Here is a 27,243-nt window from a genome sequence, read left to right on the forward strand (position 1 = left end):
CAGACAGGTAGACAGACAGATAGATATAGATAGATAGAGATAGATAGATAGATAGATAGATAGATAGATAGACAGATAGATTGATAGATAGATAAATAAACAGATAAATCAGTATATTAATTAATGAATCAATTAATTAATGGCATCATATATTCATGAATCACAGGCAAAATGTAAAATGAAGACAGCTATTTACCTGAGCAGCACTTAATTATCTTCACGAAATCATAACGGCACGAGGTAAAGCTTTAAATTTCCACACGAGACGCATCGATCAGTCACTGGAAAAGGTCGCACTCACGCCAATGAATAAATAAATGAACAGAACTGATTCCTGGCAAAAACTGACAGTACGAGTGAACATAGTGCTAAATACTTTTAATGCGATGATTGACAGAAGAAAAAGCTTTTACCTGATCAACCGGCGTTGTATGACGCTGTTTTGTGGCGCTATTAATCAAGCTACCATAAAACAGATAAATAAATAAATAAATAATAAAATAAATAAATAAGTGGACCGAATCAGATGTTTATCCTTCCTTCGGGTTGGTTGATAAAAGGGTACCTGGTGAAACCCGGGTTATAGGAAACTGTGGAAACCCGAATGTTACAGAGACCCTCTGTCCCGGGGAAAGGGATGCACACCACAGGCTATATTCAGGCCGTATTCAGAAACGCTTCGCTCTCTCAACATTACAATTTTCAAAGGCCATAGAAATGATTAACCGGGTTTTCAGTGTTTCTCCTGTAAATAATCTAGAAATCTTGTTAATCTATCACTAGAACACCCCTGAAAACCCAAGTCACTTTGAATGTAGTGGAGGTGCAGCACATAGGTGTTTCAGGATATGGTCCTCAGGTCAGTGCGACAAATAAGCGAAGCGCTGAGGCCATGCGGATGTAGTGTACACCATAAACATTTACGCAACCAGCAGTGACACAGTTTTGCCTCTGGTGACTACAGGAGGGCATGGCGATGTAGCCGTGCCCTCCTTGTGGCCCTTGGTAGCTTGTGGCGTGGCGCGTAGTGTGGTGGTATGTGGCAGCCTCCCAGCCCGGCCATAGACGCACCTTTGTCCCATGTCGCGACGCAAGGCTCACTTCCACGAACTCCTCACTTCTCGAGATGCTCAGAACTCCGCCTCGTGCACGCCTCCAGTGGCTCACTAAGCATCGCCGTGTCTTCCTTTCTGCTCCATAACACGCTTGTCCGTTTGCAGGTGTTAAGATGCGCGGCTCTGTGCTGGCAGCGGTGACGGGTGTTGCCCCTCCTTGCTCCTCCTGGCCGTGACGGAAGGTGTTGTGGTGAGTCTCCAGCCAGGCACCCACGCCCCAGGTGAGTTCCCTTTCTACACCTGTGTTCCTAAACGTGTCTCTTATAAGTTATTTTTTTAAAGGTTACTGAGGTTATTACACGGGTTCTCATGTGTCTTCCTATTACCAGTGTAGAATTATTGTTAAAACAATCGTGCGTCACTGCATCTTCCCAATATATCACCTTGATCTTCTGTTATGCTTTTAATTCCCAGGTGCAAAACTGTATATTTTTCCTCTACAACATATTATAATCAGGGTTCTTGATTCATAAGCGTCAATAGTAAACCTAAATTCCTTAAATTTCCTCTATTATGACCTGTATACTTGAGATTGTGTGTGTACTACCTGTCAAGATGCTACACGTTCATTTTTTTTTTTTTTACTTTTCTTTATTTCCCCTGTGTACATATTATAGCCACGATTCTTGGTTTTATAAGCGTTAATGACAAACCCAGATACCTTTAGGTTATCGTGTTATGACCTATATTACTTGTCAAGATGTTACACGTTCATCCCTTTTTTTCACCATTTTGCGTATTTTTCCTTTATGCACATTACAGCCACAGTTCTTGGTTACATACGCGTTAATAAGCAAACCATGATATCTCAATTTTCTCTTCTTATGACGTGCATGCCTGAAATCATCTATTATCTTTATTATTTTGTGTACACATTGCCTGGCTGTTGCAAAAGCATGAAATTCTCTTTTGTACCTAAATGGAGTCCAAATTCTAGTCACTAAGTAGTCTCGTCCTCTCACTATACAAGTTTGTGGTTGTTGTGGCTTCCTTATCTCTTTAACTCCTAATAATACTACGACTCTTATTACTTTAGAAGAGTAAACATAAAGAACTTTACTAACCCATAATGAATACTATCCATGCTTGAAACTATTCGACCTTTCTCTGTAGTGTCTTTTAAAACTACTCAGTTCTACGGAACTAACCAGACCATTTCCTCAAGTCCGAGACAACACTGAAAGATTTTTTCAAACTATTCCCTTCCATCAAACTTTCACCAGACAATTTTATCAAGTTCGAGAGCCCATTGAAATAATCTTTTAAAATTATTCTGCTTCTATTAAACTTTCATCAGACTATCATATCAAATTCGAGAGGAAAGTGAAACAAAATCTTTTAAAACTATCCTACTCTATTAAATTTTCACCAGTCCACTTTAATAAATTCGAGAGGCAAGTAAAAGGGTTAATGGATTCCAGAGTTTAAATTCCATACCCTCAACTTCACACTGTGTCCTTGACTTCATAAAAGATGTTAAAAATAGCCCGAGTTTTCCATGATTTACGTGACGCAACAAAGGAAGTGAAGCCATGATGAATAACTAAACACAGCAACACACACGATGAGCTTGGTATGCCCGCTATACACACACACACACACACACACACACACACACACACACACACACACACACTTCCTGTTGCCTTCCAGAAATACCTCGTGTGCTTGCTTACATTGTTGCTCTCAGTGTTGCCACACACGCCACACACCCTACCATCACGCAGCACACCTGCCTGCCACACCTCATGACTGACCACAACACTGCGCCCTCACCACCACCACATTCTCACGCTACACCACCACCACATCACCACACCCACACTACCACGCAATCGCACCCTCACAACCACCATCTTCACCACCACAATACCACATCCTCACCACCACACAGTTAAGCTACCTCACCCTCACGCATCCTCACCACTACACCACCACACCCACACCACCACGACCCGCCACACCTACGCCACACCCACATCACAACCTCATTATTTCAGTTTTAAAAGCTCGAAAGTTGGATGCACTGCCTTGTTAACACCTTAATGATCTAATGACGTGCTTTTGTATATTACTGGGTGACCTTTTGGAATGTATGGGATGGATGAATGAAGTTTTAAGTATTTCTGAGATTTTTTTTTCTTTTCAGTTCTTCTATACCTGGTATTTTTGGAAACAACATTTTGAATGGGATCTCTCTCTCTCTCTCTCTCTCTCTCTCTCCTCTCTCCTCTCTCTCTCTCTCTCTCCTCCTTCTCTCTCTCTCTCTCTCTCTCTCTCTCTCTCTCTCTCTCTCTCTTCCTAATACGTAAAAAGAAATGAAGTAAGAGCCTCTAAAGGGGTAAGCACAAATATCTAATACAGGGTAAAATGTTTGCATTTTTAACCTTCGGGCCAGCGTGCGATGAGGCGGTGTCATGCAAGGCCGCGGCACCTCCTCCGCCCTCCCTCCCTTATAGCAGCTATTTATACAACCCTCAACAGAACATTTATTTATGTATCTTACCAATAAAACAGTCAGTCATTCAGGGGCTTCCTCACTCCTCTCACCGTGGCCCCGATAGATCTAAGAACGTAAAGAATTAAAGGAAGCTGCAAGAAACCATCAGGGATACACGTGGCAGTCCCTATATGAAACGTGCCTACCTATCCATTACCCCCATCCACATATTTGTTAAGAACGTAAAAATAAAATAAAATAAGAGAAACTGCAAGCAACCATCAGCTCTGCATGCGGCAATCCCTGTATGAAACGCACCTATCTATTTCCACTTATCACCCCCATCCATATATTTGTCAAAAAAATAAATAAATAAATAAATAAATAAATAAAATAATAATAATATAATAAAATAAGGGAAGCTACAAAAAGCCATCAGGCCTACAAATGGCAGTCCTTGTGTTTTCAAGGGTACCTAATGATTCTAGCTTTAGTTTAACAATGATTATGCAACATCAATAAGAAAACACTGGAAAACTCGATTATAAATTAATGGCGCGATAGTTTAAACAAGCACACAAACAACATCAGTAAGAAACACACTGGAAAACCCGACTAATCACCTATGTGGCCTTTGACATCAAACCCAGTGACATCCTGAAGTGGTCGGGAACACAAGCCTTGTATCCTTGACCGCAGTGAACACAAGCACCAATACTATGAGTCACGGAAAGTAAATATGATACTGGTCACCCGGCGCCACATGACCTCCTTGTGGTGCCATTAACTCAGTCTCAGTCCATCAAGTATTTAGTATTCTCTGCTTAACATTATTGTAAAAGGTCTTTTTTTATATATAACACCACATGAAGTTCACCACACACTACACGATGTCAAGCATTGGTAAAATAACCAATTGAACCGCCCGCCCACTTTCACTCTATTTCTGTATTCATTTCTGTATTTATTTTTTTTATCTATGTATTTACTGTATCTTAACCTTTCCATCTTTCCTTTGTAACTTTCCCCTCTTTCTGTAAATAATCTATTAAAATATGAGACTGTCCACCCGATCGCCAACTTTCGCTCTAGGATTCATTTTTAGGAGTATTAAAAGTAGAAGGCCCGAAGTAATATTAAAGTTATACTTGGCGCTGGTCAGACCTCATCTAGACTACGCTGTGCAGCTCTGGTCCCCACATTACAGGAAAGATATAGGTCTATTAGAATCAGTACAGAGGAGAATGACTAAAAGGATACAGGAGATGAGGAGTATTCCTTACGAGGCGAGGTTGAAACTGTTAAATTCACATTCTTTAGAGAGACGTAGGTTAAGAGGGGACCTGATAGAAGTCTTTAAGTGGTATAAGGGTTATAACAAGGGGGATGTGGGCAAAATTCTTAGGATCAGCAACCAGGATAGAACAAGAAATAAAGGGTTCAAGCTTGAAAAATTTAGGTTTAGGAAGGATAGGAAAAAATTGGTTCTCAAATAAAGTGGTAGATGAGTGTATTCATGTTTTGCTCTTTTTTTTTTTTTTCTATGTATCCACACGCCGCCAATGAAAATGGTGCGCTGATGTTTTTGTTACGTTTCGTATCACACACACACCAATGTTTTTTTACTCTATTTCTCCTGCTGTGAGGAATGGTGACGCACTCAGCTGACGCATTATCAAAAGTAAATTTCTTTTTGACAAAACACACCTTCGTTCAGAGCAGTTTGTTTCACTGGGGAGGAATTATCATTATTTCCACGTCATCTTTTGAACCAACGCCGCACACAGTCCACAGTTCTTTGTGGCAGTCCTGTCTCCTTAGAAATGTACTTGACCCAAGACCACCTTTCTGGAGGGAGTTAATAAGATATACTTTGGTATGGGATATCTAAGGCTTACGTGCCATTAACATTTAAAACATTACATCGACATGAAATGTGCAAATAAATCTGGTACAATTTCCGGGCGAGCGGGACAAATATGAGTACTCCTTAACGGGGTGACATGCAGAGATGTGACAGCTGACACCTGTTCAAACTGCTTAGCAATGGTCCCACGTTTTGCTGGATAGGGTCATGGCTTAGTGACAGAGAGTGGTAATAAACGGCTCGAAATCCGAGTGGGGTCATGTAATTAGTGGGGTGCCACAGGGATCAGTATTAGGGCCACTGTTATTTCTAATATATATCAATGACTTGGATAGTGGAATTAGTAGTGATGTTAGTAAATTTGCGGATGGCACAAAGATAGGTAGATGAATTAGGTCAGAATTGGATGCCATCGCCCTGCAGGCAGATTTAGATAGAATGAATGAATGAACGGATAGATGGCAAATGCAATTTAATGTCAATAAATGCAAAGTGCTTAGCGTAGGTAGAGGAAACCCACACAATAGGTACACATTAAACAACCAAACTCTGGTAGGTACAGGGTACGAGAAAGATTTAGGAGTTATAGTTAGCTCTGAACTCCGTCTAGGAAAACAATGCATAGAAGCCAGAAACAGGGCAAATAGGATACTAGGATTCATTTTTAGGAGTATTAAAAGTAGAAGGCCCGAAGTAATATTAAAGTTAAACTTGGCGCTGGTCAGACCTCATCTAGACTACGCTGTGCAGCTCTGGTCCCCACATTACAGGAAAGATATAGGTCTATTAGAATCAGTACAGAGGAGAATGACTAAAAGGATACAGGAGATGAGGAGTATTCCTTACGAGGCGAGGTTGAAACTGTTAAATTCACATTCTTTAGAGAGACGTAGGTTAAGAGGGGACCTGATAGAAGTCTTTAAGTGGTATAAGGGTTATAACAAGGGGGATGTGGGCAAAATTCTTAGGATCAGCAACCAGGATAGAACAAGAAATTAAAGGATTCAAGCTTGAAAAATTTAGGTTTAGGAAGGAGATAGGAAAAAATTGGTTCTCAAATAAAGTGGTAGATGAGTGGAACGGACTCAGTAATCATGTTGTTAGTGCTAGGACACTAGAGAGCTTTAAGAGAAGATTATACAAGTTTATGGATGGGGATAATAGATGGAAGTAGGTAGGTATATTTCATACAGGGACTGCCACGTGTAAGCCTGGTCGCTTCTTGCAGCTTCCCTTATTTCTTATGTTCTTATGTTCTTATGTTTTTATACTGAGCCCTCCATTTCATCTGAGCTGGACACTTTTCTCCCACTATGAAACAACGGTTTGTTTATTATGCGCGCCACTTTCATGGGCGGCGGGGTATATCTTGTATCTTGTTCACCTTCCTCCTCCTTTGTAGATTTCCCCTCTTCTCGTAAATAAACTGTTAGTGAGACTGTCCACCCGATCACCAACTTTCACCCTATTTCTGTATTTATGCATTCTCTCTCTCTCTCTCTCTCTCTCTCTCTCTCTCTCTCTCTCTCTCTCTCTCTCTCTCTCTCTCTCTCTCTCTCTCTCTCTCTCTCTCTCTCTCTCTCTCTCTCTCTCTCTCTCTCTCTCTCTGTGTGTGTGTGTGTGTGTGTGTATATATTGTATCTTGTTCATCTTCCACATCCTTTGTACCCTTTTCCCTTTTTTCGGTAAATAAACTGTTAAATGATCCACTTTTCTACTTCATTTATGTTTCTCTATTTATATATTGTATCTTGTTACCCCTCCCCTTCATTTATAACTTCTCCGGGTCTTTCTGTTAAACTGTTAAACTGTCAACTCTCCACCCGATCAGCAGCGACACATTAGTTAAAGGCTCTGATGATTACACAACGGCAGGTTTTTCCTCCTTCTTGCGACTGAAACTAATATAGAAAAGGAGTATTTAAGGCACGTCAGGTGCTAAACTGACCACTGTTATTGTTTTGTTTTGTTTTTTATTGTTTTTTTCTGAGGTCCACCATACAATACGGTAGTAAAATAGCAAACTAAACCGCCTATCAGCTTTCATTCTATCACTGTATTCTCTCTCTCTCTCTCTCTCTCTCTCTCTCTCTCTCTCTCTCTCTCTCTCTCTCTCTCTCTCTCTCTCTCTCTCTCTCTCTCTCTCCCATTCTCCTTGACACAAATATATAATGAAAAAAAAATAAAAAGCATATTTACTAACCTCAATACTTATATACCAAGAGATACAAACACACTAATCTTCTTGGCAAAACATTAGTATGTAGCAGATAATAAACATGATCATCAAAAATTCTAATACCGAAAGAAAGAAAAAAAAAGGTTAGCAATATGAAGTCTACGTGTAAAGTTTAGCAAAAAGAAAAGAAAGAAAAAGCAAAGAAAAGAAAGAAAAAGCAAAGAAGAGAAAAGAAAGTAGGAAAAAAGCTAAATATTTCCGCCAAAAGTGAGGAGTGAGGGAGTGGGTGAGTGCAGGAGTGAGGGAGTGGGTGAGTGCAGGAGTGAGGGAGTGGGTGAGTGCAGGAGTGAGGGAGTGGGTCCGACCTTCAGTGCGTGTTGTTGTTTGCGTGTGATCACTTCTGAAAATAAAACAACACCGACCACCAATTTGGAAAACCTTAATTAGGGGAGTTTTATTGTGATGTTACGCTTTTGTGAATGTTTTTACTACATCAGAGAGAGAGAGAGAGAGAGAGAGAGAGAGAGAGAGAGAGAGAGAGAGAGAGAGAGAGAGAGAGAGAGAGAGAGAGAGAGAGAGAGAGAGGGTTTTTTTTTTTTTTTTTTTTTGTGTGTGTGTGTGTGTGTGTGTGTGTGTGTGTGTGTGTGTGTGTGTGTGTGTGTGTGTGTGTGTGTGTGTGTGTGTGTGTGTGTGTGTGTGTGTGTGTGTGTGTGTGTGTGTAACACGAAGGGAATAGACAGAGACAAACTCATCAAATCACACTTTTTTTTTACCCCAGACAACGGGAACTGCAGCGAGAGCATCAAGTTAGTGCCTGTGCTGCGTCTCGTCACTCCCGCCTCCACCACCTCCACCGCCTCTCAGCCCCTGGCCTCAGACACCCTCGCCCTGCCTGTACCTACGACCACCACTCACCCACTCCTCTACCCACAACCCCACAGCACCTTCGCCCCCACACCAACACCCGCTTCACCCACTCCAGCATCTTCCAAACCGACACTATGGCCGAAGAAGCAAAACATAAGCTTCAATGGAAAACTAAAAGCAACAAAAGTACCACAGGCAACAGAGCATCCTAAGATGTACGACAGCCACAAACTTGAAAAACCAGTGGATAAACTGAAGTTAGACTCATATTTCGCAGAAACCACAAGTTTTTCTGTCTCCTCTTCTTCATCATCCTTCTCCTCCTCCACATCAACTCCTGCGCCGTCAGCTCGCGTTACTATTCCCCTACCTGACTCCCCGCCACGTACCTCCACTCTCCCCCTCCCTTCCCCAACTCTGCCTCTCCCTACTGATCCTCCTGCCGCCTCCGCCACCACCCCCATGTCGCTAAACACCCTGCAGCAGATGGGGGAGCGAATGAAGCAGCTGGTGGCCAAGCGTCTGCCTCTCGCCATCACCGCAGGCTGGGCTAAGGACTTCCAGAGACGTGAGTACTAATGAAGTAGCCTGATTGTGACCTTGATTTTCTTTGTCGCAAGAGGAGTTACGTAAAGATCTAAGCAGTATGTAGCACTATTATTATGCTTGTAATGAGTGAGGAGGAGGGCACAGAAGACCGAGAGCATTGGAAAAGGTTACTTAAGGCTTGTGAATGTACTGAAAAAATAAATGCTTGTAATGGGTGTGACTGAGGAAGATGCATAAGACCGAGCGCGCTAGTGAAAGTTGATCCGCTGTGGCGACCCCTAGTGAAAGCAAACCAGAGAGGAATAAGAGTAATAATAAAATTCGTGAAGCAGTTTGACAGAGAAAGCATATATGATTTTACATAGTACTATTTCAGAGATGAAAACTTGTGGAGATTTCCTAAGGGGTCTTCAGGGCCATTATCCGAGGTTAGGAAGGGCATCCACCTGGAATGACGGTTCCCAAATGCCAAAACCAAAGTCCTTCATTAGGAGGCACCATCCTAGCTTTGATAGATTTGGAGAACCGGACATAAAAACATAAGAAAAAAAAACTAACCCCACACCTCACCATGAACAGCTTACCTGGAGCGGATCCGAGCAGTGAATCACGAAATTGTGGACAAGGTGCTACAGGCAGACTACGAGACTTCCACCACCTCCAACACCAACACCACCAACACCGACGCCTGTCACCTGTTGGAGAAGCGTCTGGCTCCTCTGTTCCATCAGCAGACACTCCTCCTCCTCCTCCTACAGGCACTACCGCAGTCCCTGGAGGAGGTGGAGGAGGCCATATGGATCCCAGAGATCACCGACTACATCTTCAGGCCGGAGAGTGAGTCACGGTGCACGGGAGACGCGTGAGGGAATGAGTGAGTCATGGGGCACACGGGTGGCGGAGTGAGGGAATGGGTGAGTCATGGAGCACACGGAAGGCGGGGTGAGTGAATGAGTGAGTCACGGGGTGCGCGGGTGGCGGGGTGTGAGAATGAGTGAGTCACGGGGTGCGCGGGTAGAGGGGAAAGAGAATGAGTCACGGGGTGTGCGGGAGGCGGGGTGAGGGAATGAGTGAGTCAAGGGGTGTGCGGTAGGCGGGGTGATGGAATGAATGAGTCATGGAGTGCGCGGGTGTCATTACTTGTGGCCTCACTGCATCGTTTCCTCTGATGAAGACCTGAGCGAACTGTAACTCAGCTCAGGTTGTCAGCGCTGAATCGACAGTCACCAAGGTTACAAGTGGCTGGTTTAGTGGTGATGGACTAACAATATTCACTAGTTACCAAAATATGTCAGTATTATGAAAATAATAAAGTTCATTATTGTCTTAGTTCTTGTCAAGTACTACAATTAAGGTCGGTATTCTTAAATACATAAAGCTTTCATAAAGGCTACAAATCAAAGGCTAGAGATACTTGAACAGGTTCTCAGATTTACTATTTTTCTTTCCTTCCTTGTTAACCCTTTCACTCCAAGACTTTTTTTTTACCACAGTCATTTTTTTTAGTAATTTATGCAATACTTTCTTATATAGATACGTAGCCTAGAAAATTTTACCTGGTGCTCCCATTTTTCTCTTTGTGCCCATGTACTTTCTTTTACAGACCTCTGAATTCTAGTTTGACCATCGCAGTAAAATTATTAAACTACCAATAGAACCATGAAAACATCCTTGACAGATACCGCTACTTTCCACTACAGGCTGTCAAAAGTGGTCGAGTTGAGATTCTTGAGAAATTTAAAAATATGATATAGTTAAGAGAGCACCTGATTGGGTGTGAGTAAGTAACGCTTTTCTCCCTCCTTCCTTCCCTCCTCACCTGACAAAGGGCGGGCCGTGTTTGACGTGTACAGCTGCCAGCAGTGTTACGCCCTTGACGCCACCGGGGTGTGTCGTGAGGTGTTCTTCTGTAAGGATGGCGAAAATATGTTCTCAACAACTCGTCGTCGCCAGTATGTGTGATCCACCATGCCCTCGCCGCCCACTTCCTGCGTCAGAGCGGTGGTGGTAGTGTGCTGAGGGTGGAAGGTGCAGAGATGGTAAACAGTGCAGGACGAGTGGATGTACTTATTTTCAAGTCATCTGTTCTCCTTTATTGTAACCATAACTTGTGATATGAGTACATTAATATAATTTGTATAGTTTCATTATATTTAAATTGTGATTTCATGAACACACACACACACACACACACACACACACACACACACACACACACACACACACAGGTAGTCACCCATCCATGTGTCAACCAGACCCACTGTTGCTTAACCTCGAGGATCGCAAGAGAAGCAACATTATGGTCCCATTACACACACAATAAACAATACTGCCTCACCGTTATGTTTGGAACCACTTGCCTGGTATGGGGAGCAGGTGTAGTCCATCCAAGTGAGAGCTAAAGAGGACAGATGAGGGGAGAGGGTTGAGGAATGAGAGTCAGGAGGTGTCAGTACTTGTTTATTGTCCGGGTACACGACGCACAGCTGTACGACGGAGTGGAGTGTCTCGCTCAGGGGGTCTAAGAATGAGGGGCCGCGCCGACAAGGGAAGCACGCACGGGACTGCTTCACAAAACTAACTCCAAAACATTCCAGAGTTCCTCCAGGCCGTTCCCAAAGACTGCCTGCTGGAAACTCCGTGCGCTACGTTACAAAGAGTTCACGCATGAATTTTCCTTTCAAGACGTTTAATGAGGAAGTCTGCGGGCCAGGTGAGAAGGCCGCTGATGGCCAGGTGTGTGGGAGATTGAATAGCTGCCTTGGTGAGCCGGGTGGTGGCTGGTCGAGCGAGGACTTAACACGAAAACTATGCCCAGCTCGACCAGCCGCCACTCAGCTGGTCCACAACGTTTGCCGCCTGACAGGAATTTACCTAGAAAGGTGCCAGCCAATCACGTGCGCGCTCTGCTTGCCCGTAGCCAACCACGTGCACGCTCGATTTGCCCGGAGCCAATGGCGTGCGCGCTCGGCTTGCCCGGTCGGCGCCTCATCTCTAAGGAACAAACACGAGGCAGCGCTAGAAAGTCGTAGCTATGAAAAAGTAAGTAGAAAAATATTTCGCTAGAGATGACAACAAGGATACCCTCTCTGGCAACATTATTACAAATAACATTTTTTTGATTACACTACATGATTGTGATACACTCGAACACACAATTGGCACAGCAAGGGTTAAACTTTTTTTTTCTTTTTTTTTTATATAGTATGGTTTGTTTCCTACACTACCGCGCCGCCGTCCTCCTCCATACTAGACAGTTAGGGACAAAAATTTGCCTTCCTTTGAATTTCTCAGTGTTATCATGATCGCATTGGAGTGAATGCAACATCCTGCCTGGAGTACTCATAAAGGCCAGAATGGTGAGTCTGCCGCCCTCCCCCCTCCCCCCTGGTTAATGATGCCTTGTTTGTTTGGGTTACGCTTTTTTGGGGCAATTCAAGTGCACGGGGTGAAGCCTGGTGGTGGTGACGGTGATGGTGGTACTAGTGGTGATGGTTGGTGATGGTGGTGGTAGTGGTAGTGGTGGTGGTGGTGGTGGAGGAGGACGCAGGCGCCGCTAAGATAACCCCGCCGAGGGCCGCCTCACAGCCCCGCCACATAACAATGACACGAACACCAGCAACAAGATGGTTGCCACACCATCCCTCACAGAATTGTTTTTTGTAGCATTTTTTTTGTCACATTTATGTCCAGCGAAACAGGACACACACAAACATCAGTTTTTTTTTTTTTTTTTTTTTTTACTATATATAGTAATCCCCGCCATCACTGTATTTTATTTTTTAAGCTAAACAACAGCCACGCGCGCCCACGAAGGTATGTATGTATGTCAGTCGACGAATAGTATTTAAATATATATATATATATATATATATATATATATATATATATATATATATATATATATATATATATATATATATATATATATATATATATATATATATATATATATATATATATATATATATTTCTTTTTAACCCATTGACGCAACTATACAAATATTCATACAAGCCCTTTGAAATAACATATATCCATGCGGTATGTGAAATAACAATGTACATTTAATGGGAATGAGAGTATTTTTATCACACCGTACAAATTGTTGAGGACCAACGGAGGAGCTGTTCCCAGGAAGAGGGGCGGGGAGGGGCGGGGAGGAGAGGGGAAGTGGAGGGGAGGGGAGGGGACGGGGAGGGACACTGGCGACGCTACATACATGTCAAGAACACGTAGGGGAAAAATACAATTATAGATTATCTAAACTGAAACGAAGGAAAATGCTGAAGAACTCTGAAGTATAAAACGATAAATAAGTATATAAATAAATAAACTTATCACATATGCAGTAAAAATTAATGTAACAAATAATCACAATTAAGAAAACGATCACAGAAAATTCGCTGTCACTGAAACTAGAATGAAAAGAAAGACAAAAGTTAAAGGGAAGCAATAAATAAAACAGCAAATGAGGGAACTGTGGCTACAACGATCAAACAGGATGAGAGAGAGAGAGAGAGAGAGAGAGAGAGAGAGAGAGAGAGAGAGAGAGAGAGAGAGAGAGAGAGAGAGAGAGAAACATGAATGAAGACACGAATAAAATTCACACACACACACACACACACACACACACACACACACACACACACACACACACACACACACACACACATGAAATAAATAAATAAATACAAGCGAATTTTAAATTTATGAACTTTCGAGGTTATAAATAATAACTACATTGATATTTATTCTGATTAACGAATTAATCCCAAATTTGAAATTACAAATATAAATCTGAAAAGAAAATTGTCAAGATGATAAAAGGTGAAACTTTAAAAATCACAGTCAATTCCAAATATTTTTTTTCTTACTTATGGATTCTAATGGGACGTTACTTATTCATAAATTATATTCACCTGTTTAATTGGGTGATACAGGTACAGGAGTTATGAGCGTCTTAAGAGAGAGAGAGAGAGAGAGAGAGAGAGAGAGAGAGAGAGAGAGAGAGAGAGAGAGAGAGAGAGAGAGAGAGAGAGAGAGAGAGAGAAAGCTCGGTGTCAAAAAAAAAGGTAAAACAAGAGAAAGGAATAATAAAAGAGAAAGTAACGTACCAAAACAGAACGAAGGTGATGTAATGATGAAGCGTAAAGATAGAAGCATTAACACAAGAAAATGAAAATAGAAAAAAGGAAAAAAGAGAGGAAGAATATAACAAATAAAGCATGAGTAGGAAGGGGACGTAGCTCCCTCCTAGCAGGCACCGAACACCCACAGGCCGCCAGACACCCAATGTGACGCACAGACAGAACCTCCGGGAGCGGGGCGGGGCGGGGCAGGGCGGGGGGAGGGGGGAGGGGAGTGAGGAGTCCTGCCCTGGCCCACCCTGCCCCGTCCTGCCCCGCCCCACCCCAGTAAGAGTTAAGTCACTACAGTACTCATACATACTATGAGAATCTCCATTTTGTGTCGCCCAATCGACAGAAAGAACGAGACATGAAAATTATACACGAACATCATCATCATCGTCATCATCATCATTATTAATATTATTATCATGGTTTTATATAAGTGTTTGTGGGGGAGAGGGGAGACGTATCTCTCTCTCTCTCTCTCTCTCTCTCTCTCTCTCTCTCTCTCTCTCTCTCTCTCTCTCTCTCTCTCTCTCTCTCTCTCACACACACACACACACACACACACATTTCTCCTCCCCCCACATACCCTTCAGTGCACACGAAGGATGGCTAAAGAAAGTTTCAATAACACATTTCTTCACTGCTTTCTAGTAGGTTGCACAGTGTCGTTGTTCGCCTACTGATACGGGAGCCGAGTTCAGCGGAGGAGAGGCGAGTGGAGTGAATGCAACCGCCGAACGAACTCCACTTCTCACAAGAAACCGGATTCCGTCCCTCTCTCCTAGATGGTGTGCTGCTCTTCGTTTTCAAAAGGACGCGGAGTGGGGACTGTCCCTGAGTGCGAGAATATGAGTGAGCCAGCAGGCTGGCCCAGCGTACAGGTCACCACTCATTGACATGACCGGAGTCGGGCTGAGTCTGGTGCCAGCCGTCAGTTGCTGTCAAAATGACTCCATGGAAAACGAGGGTGAATGAATGCAAAAAAGCGACACCTCTATTGTCACATATCCGCCTCTGACACTGTGTAACGTTTTCACGGTAAAAATGAGAACCGTCGGATTGAACGACAAAGGTACATGACTCTAACTGGAAGAAAGTCTGTAAATACTGTAGCTCAGTAATATCTAGATGATGAAATGCATATGGAATATCACAAAGAAGATATCGGTAGGAAGAAATCAAAGTTCGACGTGGAAAAGTACCTCGAACCTTCAAAAAACAGATCTTGAGAACATGAGGAGGAGCAGCGCAGGTTGACAAGATGCCTGGCGCCACCCACAGGCCAACGCCACGCAGGGCCGCGTGGGTCCGCTGCGCTTGGGACACCACACAGCTGGAGCCCCGCCGAAGGCAAGCGAGACACTACTGTCCCCAACACTCAACACGTACTCATGTCCGACAACCAACGCTGGAGTGAGCCGAATATTCAGTCCCTTTGAAATTATTTCTTATTGCATGGTCCTGTTACTCAACATGGCTGACGCTGAAATCACTGCGCCACTAACACTGCCCCAACACAGTGAGGCTGGCCCTGTTGCTGTTATTGCCCCCATCACGGCCGTGTCACATCCTGGCAACACACAGTGGGCCTGGTGCGTGTGGCGGCACTGCGGTGTGGAAGAGTAAGCGTTGGAGCAGGAGCACACGGCACACCGGAGTGCTTGGGTCACCTTCTGCGGGGGTGGGGGGGGAGGCAGGGAGACGACCGTGGCATGATGAGGAGGAGGTGCTGGAAAATGAGGGACAGGAGGAGGAGAGTTGGATGGGGAGGGAGCCGACCCGTTATGGAGGAACACCGCACTGCACCAACATGAAAGTGACGAACCACAGAATCACACCCAAAGAGGAAAAATTCGTGCACAAAACAGAACTTCGACTGACCTTGATTCACCTTTTTGCTCTGTCAATCCGTGTTGGAAAGGAAGTGCAAACCAATTTCTGTTACTTTTACTTTTCTGAATGTGTGTGACGTTTCTTCTCGTCCACAACACGGGGAACTAAAAGCAAGTTACTGCCATTCAATACATTTTTTTCCCCACGACAACGTAGGAAAATATACTTTATTGTCGCATTGTCTTCCTGTATTGGTCATTCTGGACTAAATCAATCAAACCCATTCATCTGTCCCTCCCTCCCTCCCTCCCTCCCTCCCACAATCCCTCCCTCCCATCCCTGCTTCCCTCCCTCCCATGTTCCCTCCCTCACTATATATTTTCTAGACAATAAGCGTATTATTTTCACAGCTTTTCGCATTATACACACTTTTTTTTAGTTCCAGGAAACTTCATCTACAAAGGGCGGAAGTCGTCACCTGAACAAGTCTAGTCTGAGTTTGTGTCGGAAGTTTACATCTTTTTAAGTCTTCGTGTGTACAGGTTTTGAGACAAGGGGGCAAAAAAAAGTACTATCAAACATCCAATGATTGAACTGTCATAGTAGTAGTATACATATCAGTGCATACTATCTACTCAATATTTAAGCTGTAAAAATTTCTTAGGTTTGTAGAAATTCTTTGCCTTTTAAAATTTCTTCTAAGTTGTGGATGTCACAGATGACATTGTGAGGATAGTCTGTGGTTGTGTGAGCTAGTTCCTGTAGTCAGTGGTAGTGATAGTGACTGTACTAAAACTATGCACTACCTATGTATTCTTCAAAAGTGGGGTTGGAGTAGCTTAATAAAAACCTTATGCCTCTTTTATCTTATTGTACGTCAGTTGTAGTATTATTGTCTGTTTGGACTGTTTAGTGTTGCTGGCCAAGGCATTGTGATCACCTCACCCTGGGCCTAACGTGTGTGTGTGTGTGAGACCAAAAAGAGGTTCTGCCGTTTAATTCCTTAGATACCGTTACACAGTTGTCTGTTTGTCACTTGTTCGCCTTACACATTAGCACATTTGTCTGATCTAAACTTAAAGGGTTTGTCTGCCTCTCATTATGCTTCAGGTTACCAGGTCATCAGTTCACTAGAGCAAGTTCATCTCGACAGGTGTGTTGCCGTGTGCATGAGACACCTGCACTACGACACAAACACACACACACACACACACACACACACACACACACACACACACACACACACACACACACACACACACACACACACACACACACACACACACACACACACACGGGTACACATGCAAATACACACAAACACACATGGGCATGCAGACGACACACACATGACATGGCGAAGGAAAGAGCAGAGTATCACAGAGAAATAAGAGTAACAAGTAACGGCTGGCATCTGCTTTTTAAGAGACAGATTCCATGACCTCCTCCGGACACCTGGTGACCTAACCTTCTGTGATATGAGGTCACGGAGCATCAAGTTACATGGGGTACATAACATTTCACCTGAGGTCACACCCACACCCAAATACACACTTACACACACGCACACACACAGACACATACAAACATGACCAACTCAAAAAAGCGGTCATCTCTGTTCTACCTTTACATTAACCTGTTCCTCTCCACAAGCAGGTGAGAAAAGTATCTCCTCTATTATGTCCTATGTTGTTGTCCATTTTGAGGACACTCTAAGGCTGCCCGGAAACTGTACGACTCCCGCTCGCTGCCCCAGAAGTAGAAACAACGTCAACCTTACACTGAGACTGAGGCAGGTGAGGATTTGCCAGATGAAGTGAGTTGCCAAGTAGCGGCCAACAGTGCAACACGCTGATGCTCTTCTGCAGACCTTCCAGTGCCTTCATGACTGACAACTACTAGTAGTGGTGGTGGTGGTGGTGGTGGTGGTGGTGGTGGGGGTGGTGGTGGTGGTGGTGGTGGTGGTGGTGGTGGTGGTGGTGGTGGTGGTGGTGGTGGTGGTGGTGGTGGTGGTGGTGGTGGAGGTGGTGGTGGTCAGGTGCAGCAGGAAGAGGAAGAGGAGGGGAAGAAGGACCCGGCGCTATAGTCCATAGTCAAAGGACTCCCACTCGCTGAACTTGGAGTCTTGCTTCTGGAGTCGCTGCTGACACGCCTCTAGATAAGAGTCGTTGATCCTGTACATGCCCGAGTTGGCTTGGAACATGAGGGTCTCCAGAATCCTTTCATTCTTGATGGCTTTGCTTGGTAATACAATCTGCCAGGGGAGGAAAGAGCTAACCCAGAGCACCAGGAAGGCAAGAAAGCAAAGGTACTGGAGAACTGCTTTAAAAATGTTAGTCAAAATGCTACTTGGCTAGAGGCTGAATAACAAGCAAAAATTTAAAAAAGGCAAAATACTGATTAGGTGTTAGTGAATCCAAGACAACAAAGGGTTTGGTTCTTAATAAACCCTGATACAAGACCTGACTGAGTGTACATCACATAAGGAAGAATAAAAACAGAGGACGTAAATACAGTACCCCATACATCTCATCACTAAGCATTACATACATCAGAGTCTACAACTACACTCCATGAGGCCACAGCTGGAGCAGGTACATTATGAGGTGATGTTAGTTAAAGATACTTTACCTGATCATTAGTAGTAATTACTCATAGTATCTCGTTATTAACCCACTATCTATCATCAACTAAAAATTCTCCTACTTACTATTCAGAGCAGGCAACCTGCTTCCGACATAAAAGCTTCTTAGAATCTACTTTACTCCAACTCTACTGAGCATTACTTCAGTACCATCACCCAATAAATTTTCACACAATCTCATTCTCACCTTAATGAGATCCTGAGGGGAGATCCTGTACAGCTTCAGCTCCCTGGTTAGCCTCTCCATGATGCAGCGGAACTCCACACGGGAGTCAGCCTTGGACGCACCCTTCACCTTGACACGATTCTTGGCCCACGCCAGCATCGCCTCAAACTTGGTGATCTCAGCCACCTCCAGGTTCCTTGCCATCATCATGTTCACCATAGACTCAGACAGCTGGAGGAAGTCTGCTGACTGAAACACCTGCAGAGAAGAGACATTATTAACAAGGAGATCCAACAGCAGTCTTGTATCTAATCTGACTCCTGTCATACAGGATTTAAAAAAAGATCAATCCTGTAGTAACGGCAGATAGAACTAAAGGTACCTGACATGACCTGCACTAAATTTCTTTCCAACTTGTGAGTGAAAAATGAAGTTATCTAATGAAAGAGTTTCCTTCCAGCTTTCAAGAAAAAAGTTAAATCATTTGAAGAAGGAGACAAGAACATAAGAAAGAAAGTAAACCTAAAGTTGTCAAGCCTACACCTGGCAGTCCCTGTATGAAGCAACCATAAATTTGTCTAATCTTTTAAAGCTCCCTAATGACACTAACAACCTGATCACTGAATTTATTTAATTCATCCATCACTCTATTTGAGAACCAGTTAGGCATGAGGTTTCCATAATGTCTGCCTCTGAATACCATAGTTAGTTATAATTCTGGTGCTCACCTGCACAGCACGAGTCTCCACAAAGGCAAGGATCATGTTGACCAGCTCTGAGGCAGAGGTGTAGCGCCAGTAGTAGTTCTCAAGGCTGCTCAGCATGTTGCACACCTGTGGGAGAGCACTTGCCTCAACACACAGTAGTAGTAATACCCAGTGTGACCCGAGGGACATTAGATACATAAAAAAAGTTAACTTTGAGTTCCCTTTCTTCTACAGAGACCATAATAAGGCACTTAGGTTTGCTGTGTACCAACATACATTTATATACTAGCCTCCTCAGAAAATATTCTCTCTTTAGGATCATCTTTCAAAGTGGATGTTAACATATTCTGTGGAAAGCCACACTAACCTAAGGTGATATCAGTAGAAATACACTCTATTTCTTATTTTCTACATCTATGCACAATTTATGACATTTCTTATAAATACTTAACTGCTACATGCATCAACTATTAGTGATGAAAAATATGATATATGGAGCCTGCAGGCTGCTTTGGGACCAGATGCACAAAAAATACAAGTAACATGAAGTAACACACACACAGCGTATTGTAGTAGTCAGCACGCTCAGCTCTCAACCAAGAAGGCCCAGGTTTGAGACTTAGGTGTGGCAAGGCAAATGGGCGAGCCTCTTAATGTGTAGCCTCTGTTCACCTAGCAGCAAGTAGGTACAGGATATAACTAAAGGGCTTGTGGCCTCATTGTCTCTGTGTGTGGTGAGAGAGTGGTCTCAGTCCTACCCAAAGATCAGTCAGTACAAGCTCTGAGCTCTTTCCATAGGGGAATGACTGAGTGACCAGCAGATGACTGTAGGTGAATGACACACAAGCACACTCCACTCACCACCTATACTTCCTTCAACCCTCCACCCATCATCCTCCACACACAGACACACAGGCACACTCCACTTGCCACCTCTATTTCCTTCTACCCTCCATCCATTTTCCATCCCTCCACACACACACACACACACACACACACACACACACACACACACAAGCACACTTCACTCACCACTTCAATACGGAGGAACTGCTTGGCATGATGGAAGCAGGCCTGAAGGAGTTCTGGGAGGTCATAATGCTCAGCAGCACAGATGAGGCCAGGGATGGAGGTGCAGGTCAGGGGACAGGACCCAGTGTGAAGGTAGTCCAGCAGGATCCTTAGCGTCTCAGGCTCAAATTCGATGATGGTGAACTGCCAAATGACATTAGGTTAAGCTAAGTGGCAGTGAGGGAGGGAAAGGAAAGGTTGGTGAGAGTTGTGAGGGTGGCAAGAAAGAGTGGCAAGAAAGGCATAGTGAGCTGTTAGTCTTCAGGCTGAGTCACTAAGTTTGGTGATGTAGTGATTTTGTTTTATGTCAGTTACAGTCGAGTTTTGTAGTTTGGGTGGCTCAGCTCAAATTTTGATGTACATAAGATATTTATGTTAAGTTTTATAGTATAGGAGGAAGCTTAAGTTTTGCAGGGTTGAAGATGTTTAGATTGAGTTTTATAGTGCATATAGGAGAAACTTCATGATAATTTTTTTGTAGTATAACTAAGAGAGGTCTAGTGAAGTTTTACTATAAGAGGAGGTTTAGGTTGAGGTTTGTAGTATGGGAGAGGTTTAAGTGAAGTTTTACTATAAGAAAAAAATATAGGTTAGCTTCTGCAGTATAAGAGGTTTAGGTCAAGTTTTATAGAATAAGAGGAAGTTTAGATTAAGTTCTATAGTATGAGAGAAGTTTAGGTTAAGTTTTATGTAGAAGGAAGCTTAGATAAGTTCTGTAGTGCAAGAAGAGGTTTAGGTCAATTTTTATGGTATAAGAGGAAGTTTAGGTTAAGTTGTGTAGTGTGGAAAGATGTTCAGGTCAAGTCCGAAGTCTGGAGGAAGGTTTAGAGTGGGTAGGACTGTGTGCATGTGCAGTTTATGGTTATGGGAAAAGAAGGATTTTTTTTTTTATATCAAAGGAAATTAGCATGTTGTTTCTGCATGGTTATTTTTAGCTACATGGTTGCAAGGGTCATGAAGGTGTGGATAGATCACAGTGGGAGGCTTCAAGCTAGTTTTGTTAGTCCATTCGGAATTACTTCAATTTAAGTCAAGAGGTCATGGAGCTTTTCACCAGCCACTCATGAATGATGTCTGATGAACAGTTACCCATCACTCAATAAGGCCAAATGAGGTGGTCTTGTTAGGGGATCCTTTATATCATCCCATCCAGTAACTTCACTCAAGAGCTCATAGAATTTTTCACTAGCCACTCATGAAGGATGTCTGATGAATGGCTACCCATTACTCAGTATGACTGAGTTGGTCCTGTTAGCCAGCTGGGAGTCACTCACATCATCAAATCCAATAACTTCACTCAAAGGATCACAGGAAATTTTTCATCAACCTATTTTCTCTCTTTTTTTTTATGCAAAAGGGGATTCTGGCCAAGACAACAAGACCAGGAAAAAAAAGGCAAAATAGAAATCTCAGCCCTATCCAAATATAAAAAAAATTATAAGAGTCTTTTCCATTGTGCATTCCCTCTGATCCCAACACTATGGAAGTTATCAAATGGCACTCAAGATGTCATAAACAAAAACCCAGTCCTTATTAGACAAGGAAAAATATTACAAATCAGACTGTGGTGTTTGGTAAGCTGAGTCACAGCAATGTGTGATCTCTTCAGGACAGGTTGAGATGTGGTCAGCAAGGCATGGGTGAGGGAGTGTACCCATGGCTGTGAGGAGAAGGCAGGTGGAAGGAGGGGAGGAGTGGCACACATTTGTCATCAGTCAGACCCACCCAGAGTTATGCCAGTCTTGACGCTACTGAAAATGAGTGTCAGACTAAATAGTAATGGTCCAGTCTCAAAAGTATTCATAAACAGCTGGGGGCATCAGGAAAAATAGGGATACCATCAGACTAAAATAGCTGCATTGTGAGTCTCTCAAAATATCATCAAAAGTATCAGCAGACAACCTGGATCATCATGGGAAAAATAGTAATTGTAATGCTACATATGCAAGTTTAGAAATACTGCATGTAAGCTTAAATTTAACTTAATGGTGCATTATTTTAATATGAGGAAGATCAAATATCAACTACCATACACTATAAGAAAATAAGAAAACTCATTTTAACATTATTATTATTTTTTATTTATTTATTTATTTTTTAATCACTGAAATCAAACTACTGGTAGAAAAAATTATTAGCTGCTTCTGAATGTAATTTCCCTTAAATCATGTCCTCCTGTTTTCATACCCACTCATGCACACCCACACACCCACACACCTGCATCCACACACACACACACACACACACACACACACAGCCTTGACCCATCGACTACTATGGCACACCCTTCATTTCATTACAGTAACCTTAGACAGTTTAGGACAACAAAAAAACAAAAAAAACATAAGATTTCAACTACCCCATTATTCACCTCCTTTGTTGTCAATTATGTCCTTTGAAATCAGACTCTAAATTTGGAAAATAACATTTTCATTCCTTCATAGCAGTCAATGGGTTAAGGGGCCATTTGTGTGTGTGTTAGTGTGTGTATGAATGGTGGAGGTAGTAGTGGAGGAGTGGCAGGATGTGGAGGCCTGTAGAAAACCTCAGCCTTTCATGAAAATTTGAGAAATGAATGAAAAAAAAAAATACAGGAGACAACTGCATGAAGAGAATCATAAAAGCTACCAAATAATCTAACTCTTCTGAAAAAATTTTGGACCATTTTAACCTTACAATTTAACACATAAGAGTTATTATCATTAATGTATTATGAAACTACACATAACACTCATGCAACACACACGCACACGCACGCGCGCGCGCGCGCCGTCCAGCTGATGGGACACAGCATCCACATCAGCTCCAAGTATCAACCTAGATGTGATTGTGCAGGGGAGCCAAACTTTGAGTCCTGTCTCCACAATAGGGACTTGTGCGAGGTGTGGAGCGCAGGGAAAGAGGAAGAGTTACTAGAGGAGTGGTCAATAGGGAGAAATGAGTGATACAAGGTAAACATTGGCGGTCGGTGATATCAACAGGGAAGATGGCGGCCGGCATGAACCAAAATATTTTTGAAGGCTTCAAGGAAAAGGATCTCAGTATAGGTCACACAAATAAACGAATGTGGAAAATTTAAGAAGAAAATGTGGAAATACGAGAAGAAATACTTAGCTTAACAATGATGATAAAGGCGTGGAAGGAAGGAAGAGAAGTGGATAGTGGAAATGTAAAAAAAAAGATATCCAGTGATATAATAGAGATGAAAAAGAGGGAGACGGAAAGAGAAAAAGAAAACAAAGAACTGAGAGAAGGGTGAATGAACCTACAAGATGCAGAGGAGATGAAGAACCATCACAGCTGGACTTAGTGTTTACAAAAACCCCGGAAAGTAGGCCAAGTATACATTGTCTCCGTCCACTGGTAATAAGCGATCATGTGATAATAGAAATAGTACCACAGGAAGAAAAAGTGTTGCACAGGAATGAACAATTTAGAAATGGGTGACAGAACTGTGCTTGAGCAAGTATAGAGAAAGGGGTGCGACAGTCTGTGCCAAGTTATAAAGTGAAAATCGGGAAGCATGAATGGTATAATGCCAGGTGTGTACAAGCAAAAAAGAAAAAGGGCAGGGCATGGAAGAAAATTATGAGAAAACTTAATGGAAATGCTAGATAAGAATACAGAAAGGCAAGGAATGAATATAGTATAATAAGAAAAGAAGAAAGAAACTTTGAAAGTGACATAGAAAGAAAATGCAAGGAAGAACCTAAACTCTTCTAGATACGTAAACGGGAAAATGAAACATAAGGATGACATAAACAAGTTAAAAAGGGAAGGAAGAATTTATGAAACTACTGAGGAGATGAGTGAACTAATGAATGAGTCTTCAGTCTGTGTTTACAAAAGAAACCGAATTTGTGGCACCAAAAATGGTATCACAGAATGAGGGAATACAGGAGATACAAGTAAAGAGACAAGAAATCAAGAAACTGCTGGAAGAGCTGGATGTTGGAAAAGCTATGGGGAACAGATCAAGTAAATGGATGGATGTAAAAAAAAAAAAAAGAATGCAGAGAACAAATGGAAGAACCCATATGAGATATAATTAACAGCTCGTTGAGGGAAAGAAAAGTATCAAGGGAATGGAAAAGAGCTAACATTAAATTACATACCGGTGTCACTAACAAGTATTGTAAGCAAGCTTTGTGAAATAGTAATTAAAGACAGGTAGGTGGAATATCTAGAAGATGAAAAGATAGTTACAGAAAACCAATTTGGATTCAAGAAAGGTAGATCATGTGTCACAAATCTACTGAGCTTCTATACGAGAGTAATAGATGGAGTGCAAGAGTGACGGATGGGTTGATGCGGTATACCTAGATCTCAAAAAAAACATTCGATAAAGTTCCCCACAAAATCCTTATGTGGAAGCTAGAGAATGGAGGAGGACTAAAGGGAGCAACATTGAGATGGATGAAGGATTATTTACAAGGGAGGAAAATGAGAACAGTAATCAGGGACTTTCAAGTTGGCGCAAAGTGACAAGTGGGGTACCGCATGATCTGTGTTGGCATCTATTATGTTTGCTGATGATGCAAAAATAATGAAAATAATAAAGGCTGAAAATGACTGAAAGGAGTTACAAAGGGATATTGACAAGATACATGCATGGAACCAAAGATAGAAACTAGAATTTAACGCCAGAAAATGCCACGTGCTGGAAATAGGTAAAAATAAAAAAAGAGACCTTCATGGAAGTACAAAATGGGAGGAGAAATAATAACGAAAAGTAATCAAGAAAAAGATTCGGGAGAAATGATTCAGGACACACTATCACCTGAAAGACACAAACGGGATATTCAGCTCTACATACAAACATCAATGTAGTGATTAACTATTTAAATAAAGAAATGATGAAGAAAATTACAAAAAGCATGATATATCCTAAATTGGAATACGCAGCAGCAGTTTGGGCTCCACAGAGAAAAAAGATATAAAGAAACTGAAGAGAATACAGAGGATAGCGACAAAGATGGTACCAGAATTGAAAGACTTAAGTTATGAAGAAAGACTTGAAGAGATGGATTTACTAACACTACAAGAGAGAAGAGACAGAGGAGACCTGAAAACAATGTACAAATAAGTAAACAATATAGAAAGAATAGAGAGAAATGACTTGGTACCACAAATGGAGGAGGGAGAGAGACAGGAGGGGGCAAGGGAAGAAAATAAAGAAGAGTGGATGTTCAAACGACATCAAGAAATGCAGCTTCTCATATAGAACTACTGAAATCTGGAATGATTTGAAGGAAGAGGTGGTACACATGTTTAAAGAGAAACTGGATAAATATGGTTACGGAGACAGGACAAAATGAGCTTTGGCTCGTGCCCTGTACAATACGAGTACAACTAGGTAAATACACACACACACACACACACACACACACACACACACACACACACACACACACATGTAGATATGGAGACAGGACCACATGAGCGTAGCTCACACCCTGTAAATTACAACTGGGTAAATACAACAACACACACATGCACACCCACTCACTCACTCACACTCACACACACACAGACACAGACACAGAGACACAGAGAGGGGTCAGTGTTAAGAGGATGGTGAGGGGAAGGAGGTGAGGTGATGGGAAGCAAGGATCCACACAGGCATGAAGGGAAGTGGGAGAACAAATGTGTGCGAGGAGTTGTAGGATAGCAGGAGCAGGAGTAGGAGCAGGAAGAGGAGGCCGACACTGAGTTTACAAGTCCAGTGTTTGCTGTGTTTTAAGAAGACACCACTCTACTTAAGAAGAAACAGAAAGAAAAATTAAAGAGAACCAAAACGTTAATAAAAAAAAAAATTAAATTCCGGAGATCAAGTCCTTTTTTTAACAGCATAATTAGTAGGTTAATAGGCATCGAGATAGATGTATTTAGGCACATCAGTAATAGTAACAGCAGCAGCAGCAGTAGTAATAGCGGTAATAGTAGTAGTAGCAGTGGTGATAGTAATGAAAGCAGCATAGTTATAATGGAGGAATGGTTATTAATGCTGAAGATAGTATAGTAACAGTAGTGGCAGTAATAGTGGTAGTAGTACAGTAGATATTACCATGCCGTGTTTCATTCTATACGAGTACGCCACGAACACCAAACATTACCACACGTCTTATTATGCTGCTGGTTTACTTTGCTACGGGACTGTTGGCTGATTTACTCAGAGAGAGAGAGAGAGAGAGAGAGAGAGAGAGAGAGAGAGAGAGAGAGAGAGAGAGAGAGAGAGAGAGAGAGAGAGAGAGAGAGAGAGAGAGAGAGAGAGAGAGAGAGAGAGAGAGAGAGACTCAAACTCTTTATTTCTCTTTATCTAGTATAACGCACTTAGTTAGCCAGAGCTTGACAGGAAGTATACAGAAAGACAGATGGTTTATTTAACACGCACACGAGCTTCTTGGTTTAGTAAGCAACACAAAGTAGTATAATTAAGGTGATGCACATCATGTATTTAATAAGAGACCGCAGGGACCTCACCTGGCTTAAGCTCCACACTGGGTAAAGGGAGCTGCATGGGTTGCCTCGCATTTGTTATCGACAAGAACAACCCCACACCACACAGACACACACCCAGCAAGGCCTCCCGTGTGTTTGTGGCGTGGTGGTTACGAGTGCTCATCACCTCACTGACTTTTCATGTATTGGCTGTGTGGTGTGTTCTAT

At 42.5% G+C, this 27,243-nt stretch overlaps 2 protein-coding genes across 4 annotated transcripts in view; one reads left to right on the forward strand and one right to left on the reverse strand.

Annotated features, from left to right (window-relative positions):
- The first annotated feature begins 751 nt into the window (after positions 1-751).
- LOC135105709 (uncharacterized) lies at positions 752-11,355 on the forward strand. The gene is made up of 4 exons (XM_064014123.1): positions 752-1,336; positions 8,380-9,036; positions 9,597-9,854; positions 10,846-11,355. The coding sequence occupies exons 2-4, from the start codon at positions 8,682-8,684 to the stop codon at positions 10,977-10,979; spliced, it is 747 nt and encodes a 248-aa protein (XP_063870193.1). The 5' UTR covers positions 752-1,336; positions 8,380-8,681; the 3' UTR covers positions 10,980-11,355.
- A 4,998-nt stretch (positions 11,356-16,353) lies between these two features.
- The window catches only part of LOC135105705 (uncharacterized), a 57,098-nt gene continuing 46,208 nt past the window's right edge, over positions 16,354-27,243 (reverse strand). For all 3 annotated transcript variants that reach the window (XM_064014116.1, XM_064014115.1, XM_064014114.1), the window contains 4 exons: positions 20,536-20,718; positions 19,525-19,629; positions 18,818-19,054; positions 16,354-18,240 (listed from right to left, as the gene is read on the reverse strand). In XM_064014116.1, the coding sequence (XP_063870186.1) occupies positions 18,067-18,240; positions 18,818-19,054; positions 19,525-19,629; positions 20,536-20,718 (699 nt within the window). In that variant the 3' untranslated portion in view covers positions 16,354-18,066. The remainder of the gene's footprint in view (positions 18,241-18,817; positions 19,055-19,524; positions 19,630-20,535; positions 20,719-27,243) is intronic.

This window comes from Scylla paramamosain, chromosome 12 (genome assembly GCF_035594125.1).
Source record: "Scylla paramamosain isolate STU-SP2022 chromosome 12, ASM3559412v1, whole genome shotgun sequence".
In the NCBI taxonomy this organism is placed as follows: domain Eukaryota; kingdom Metazoa; phylum Arthropoda; class Malacostraca; order Decapoda; family Portunidae; genus Scylla; species Scylla paramamosain.

Excerpts from the sequence above, each read along its gene's own strand:
- LOC135105709 (XM_064014123.1), top strand. The coding sequence starts at position 8,682 with ATGTACGACAGCCACAAACTTGAAAAACCAGTGGATAAACTGAAGTTA. Across the intron at positions 9,037-9,596 it reads GGCTAAGGACTTCCAGAGAC|CTTACCTGGAGCGGATCCGA; the intron begins GTGAGTACTAAT and ends CACCATGAACAG. Across the intron at positions 9,855-10,845 it reads CTACATCTTCAGGCCGGAGA|GGCGGGCCGTGTTTGACGTG; the intron begins GTGAGTCACGGT and ends CACCTGACAAAG.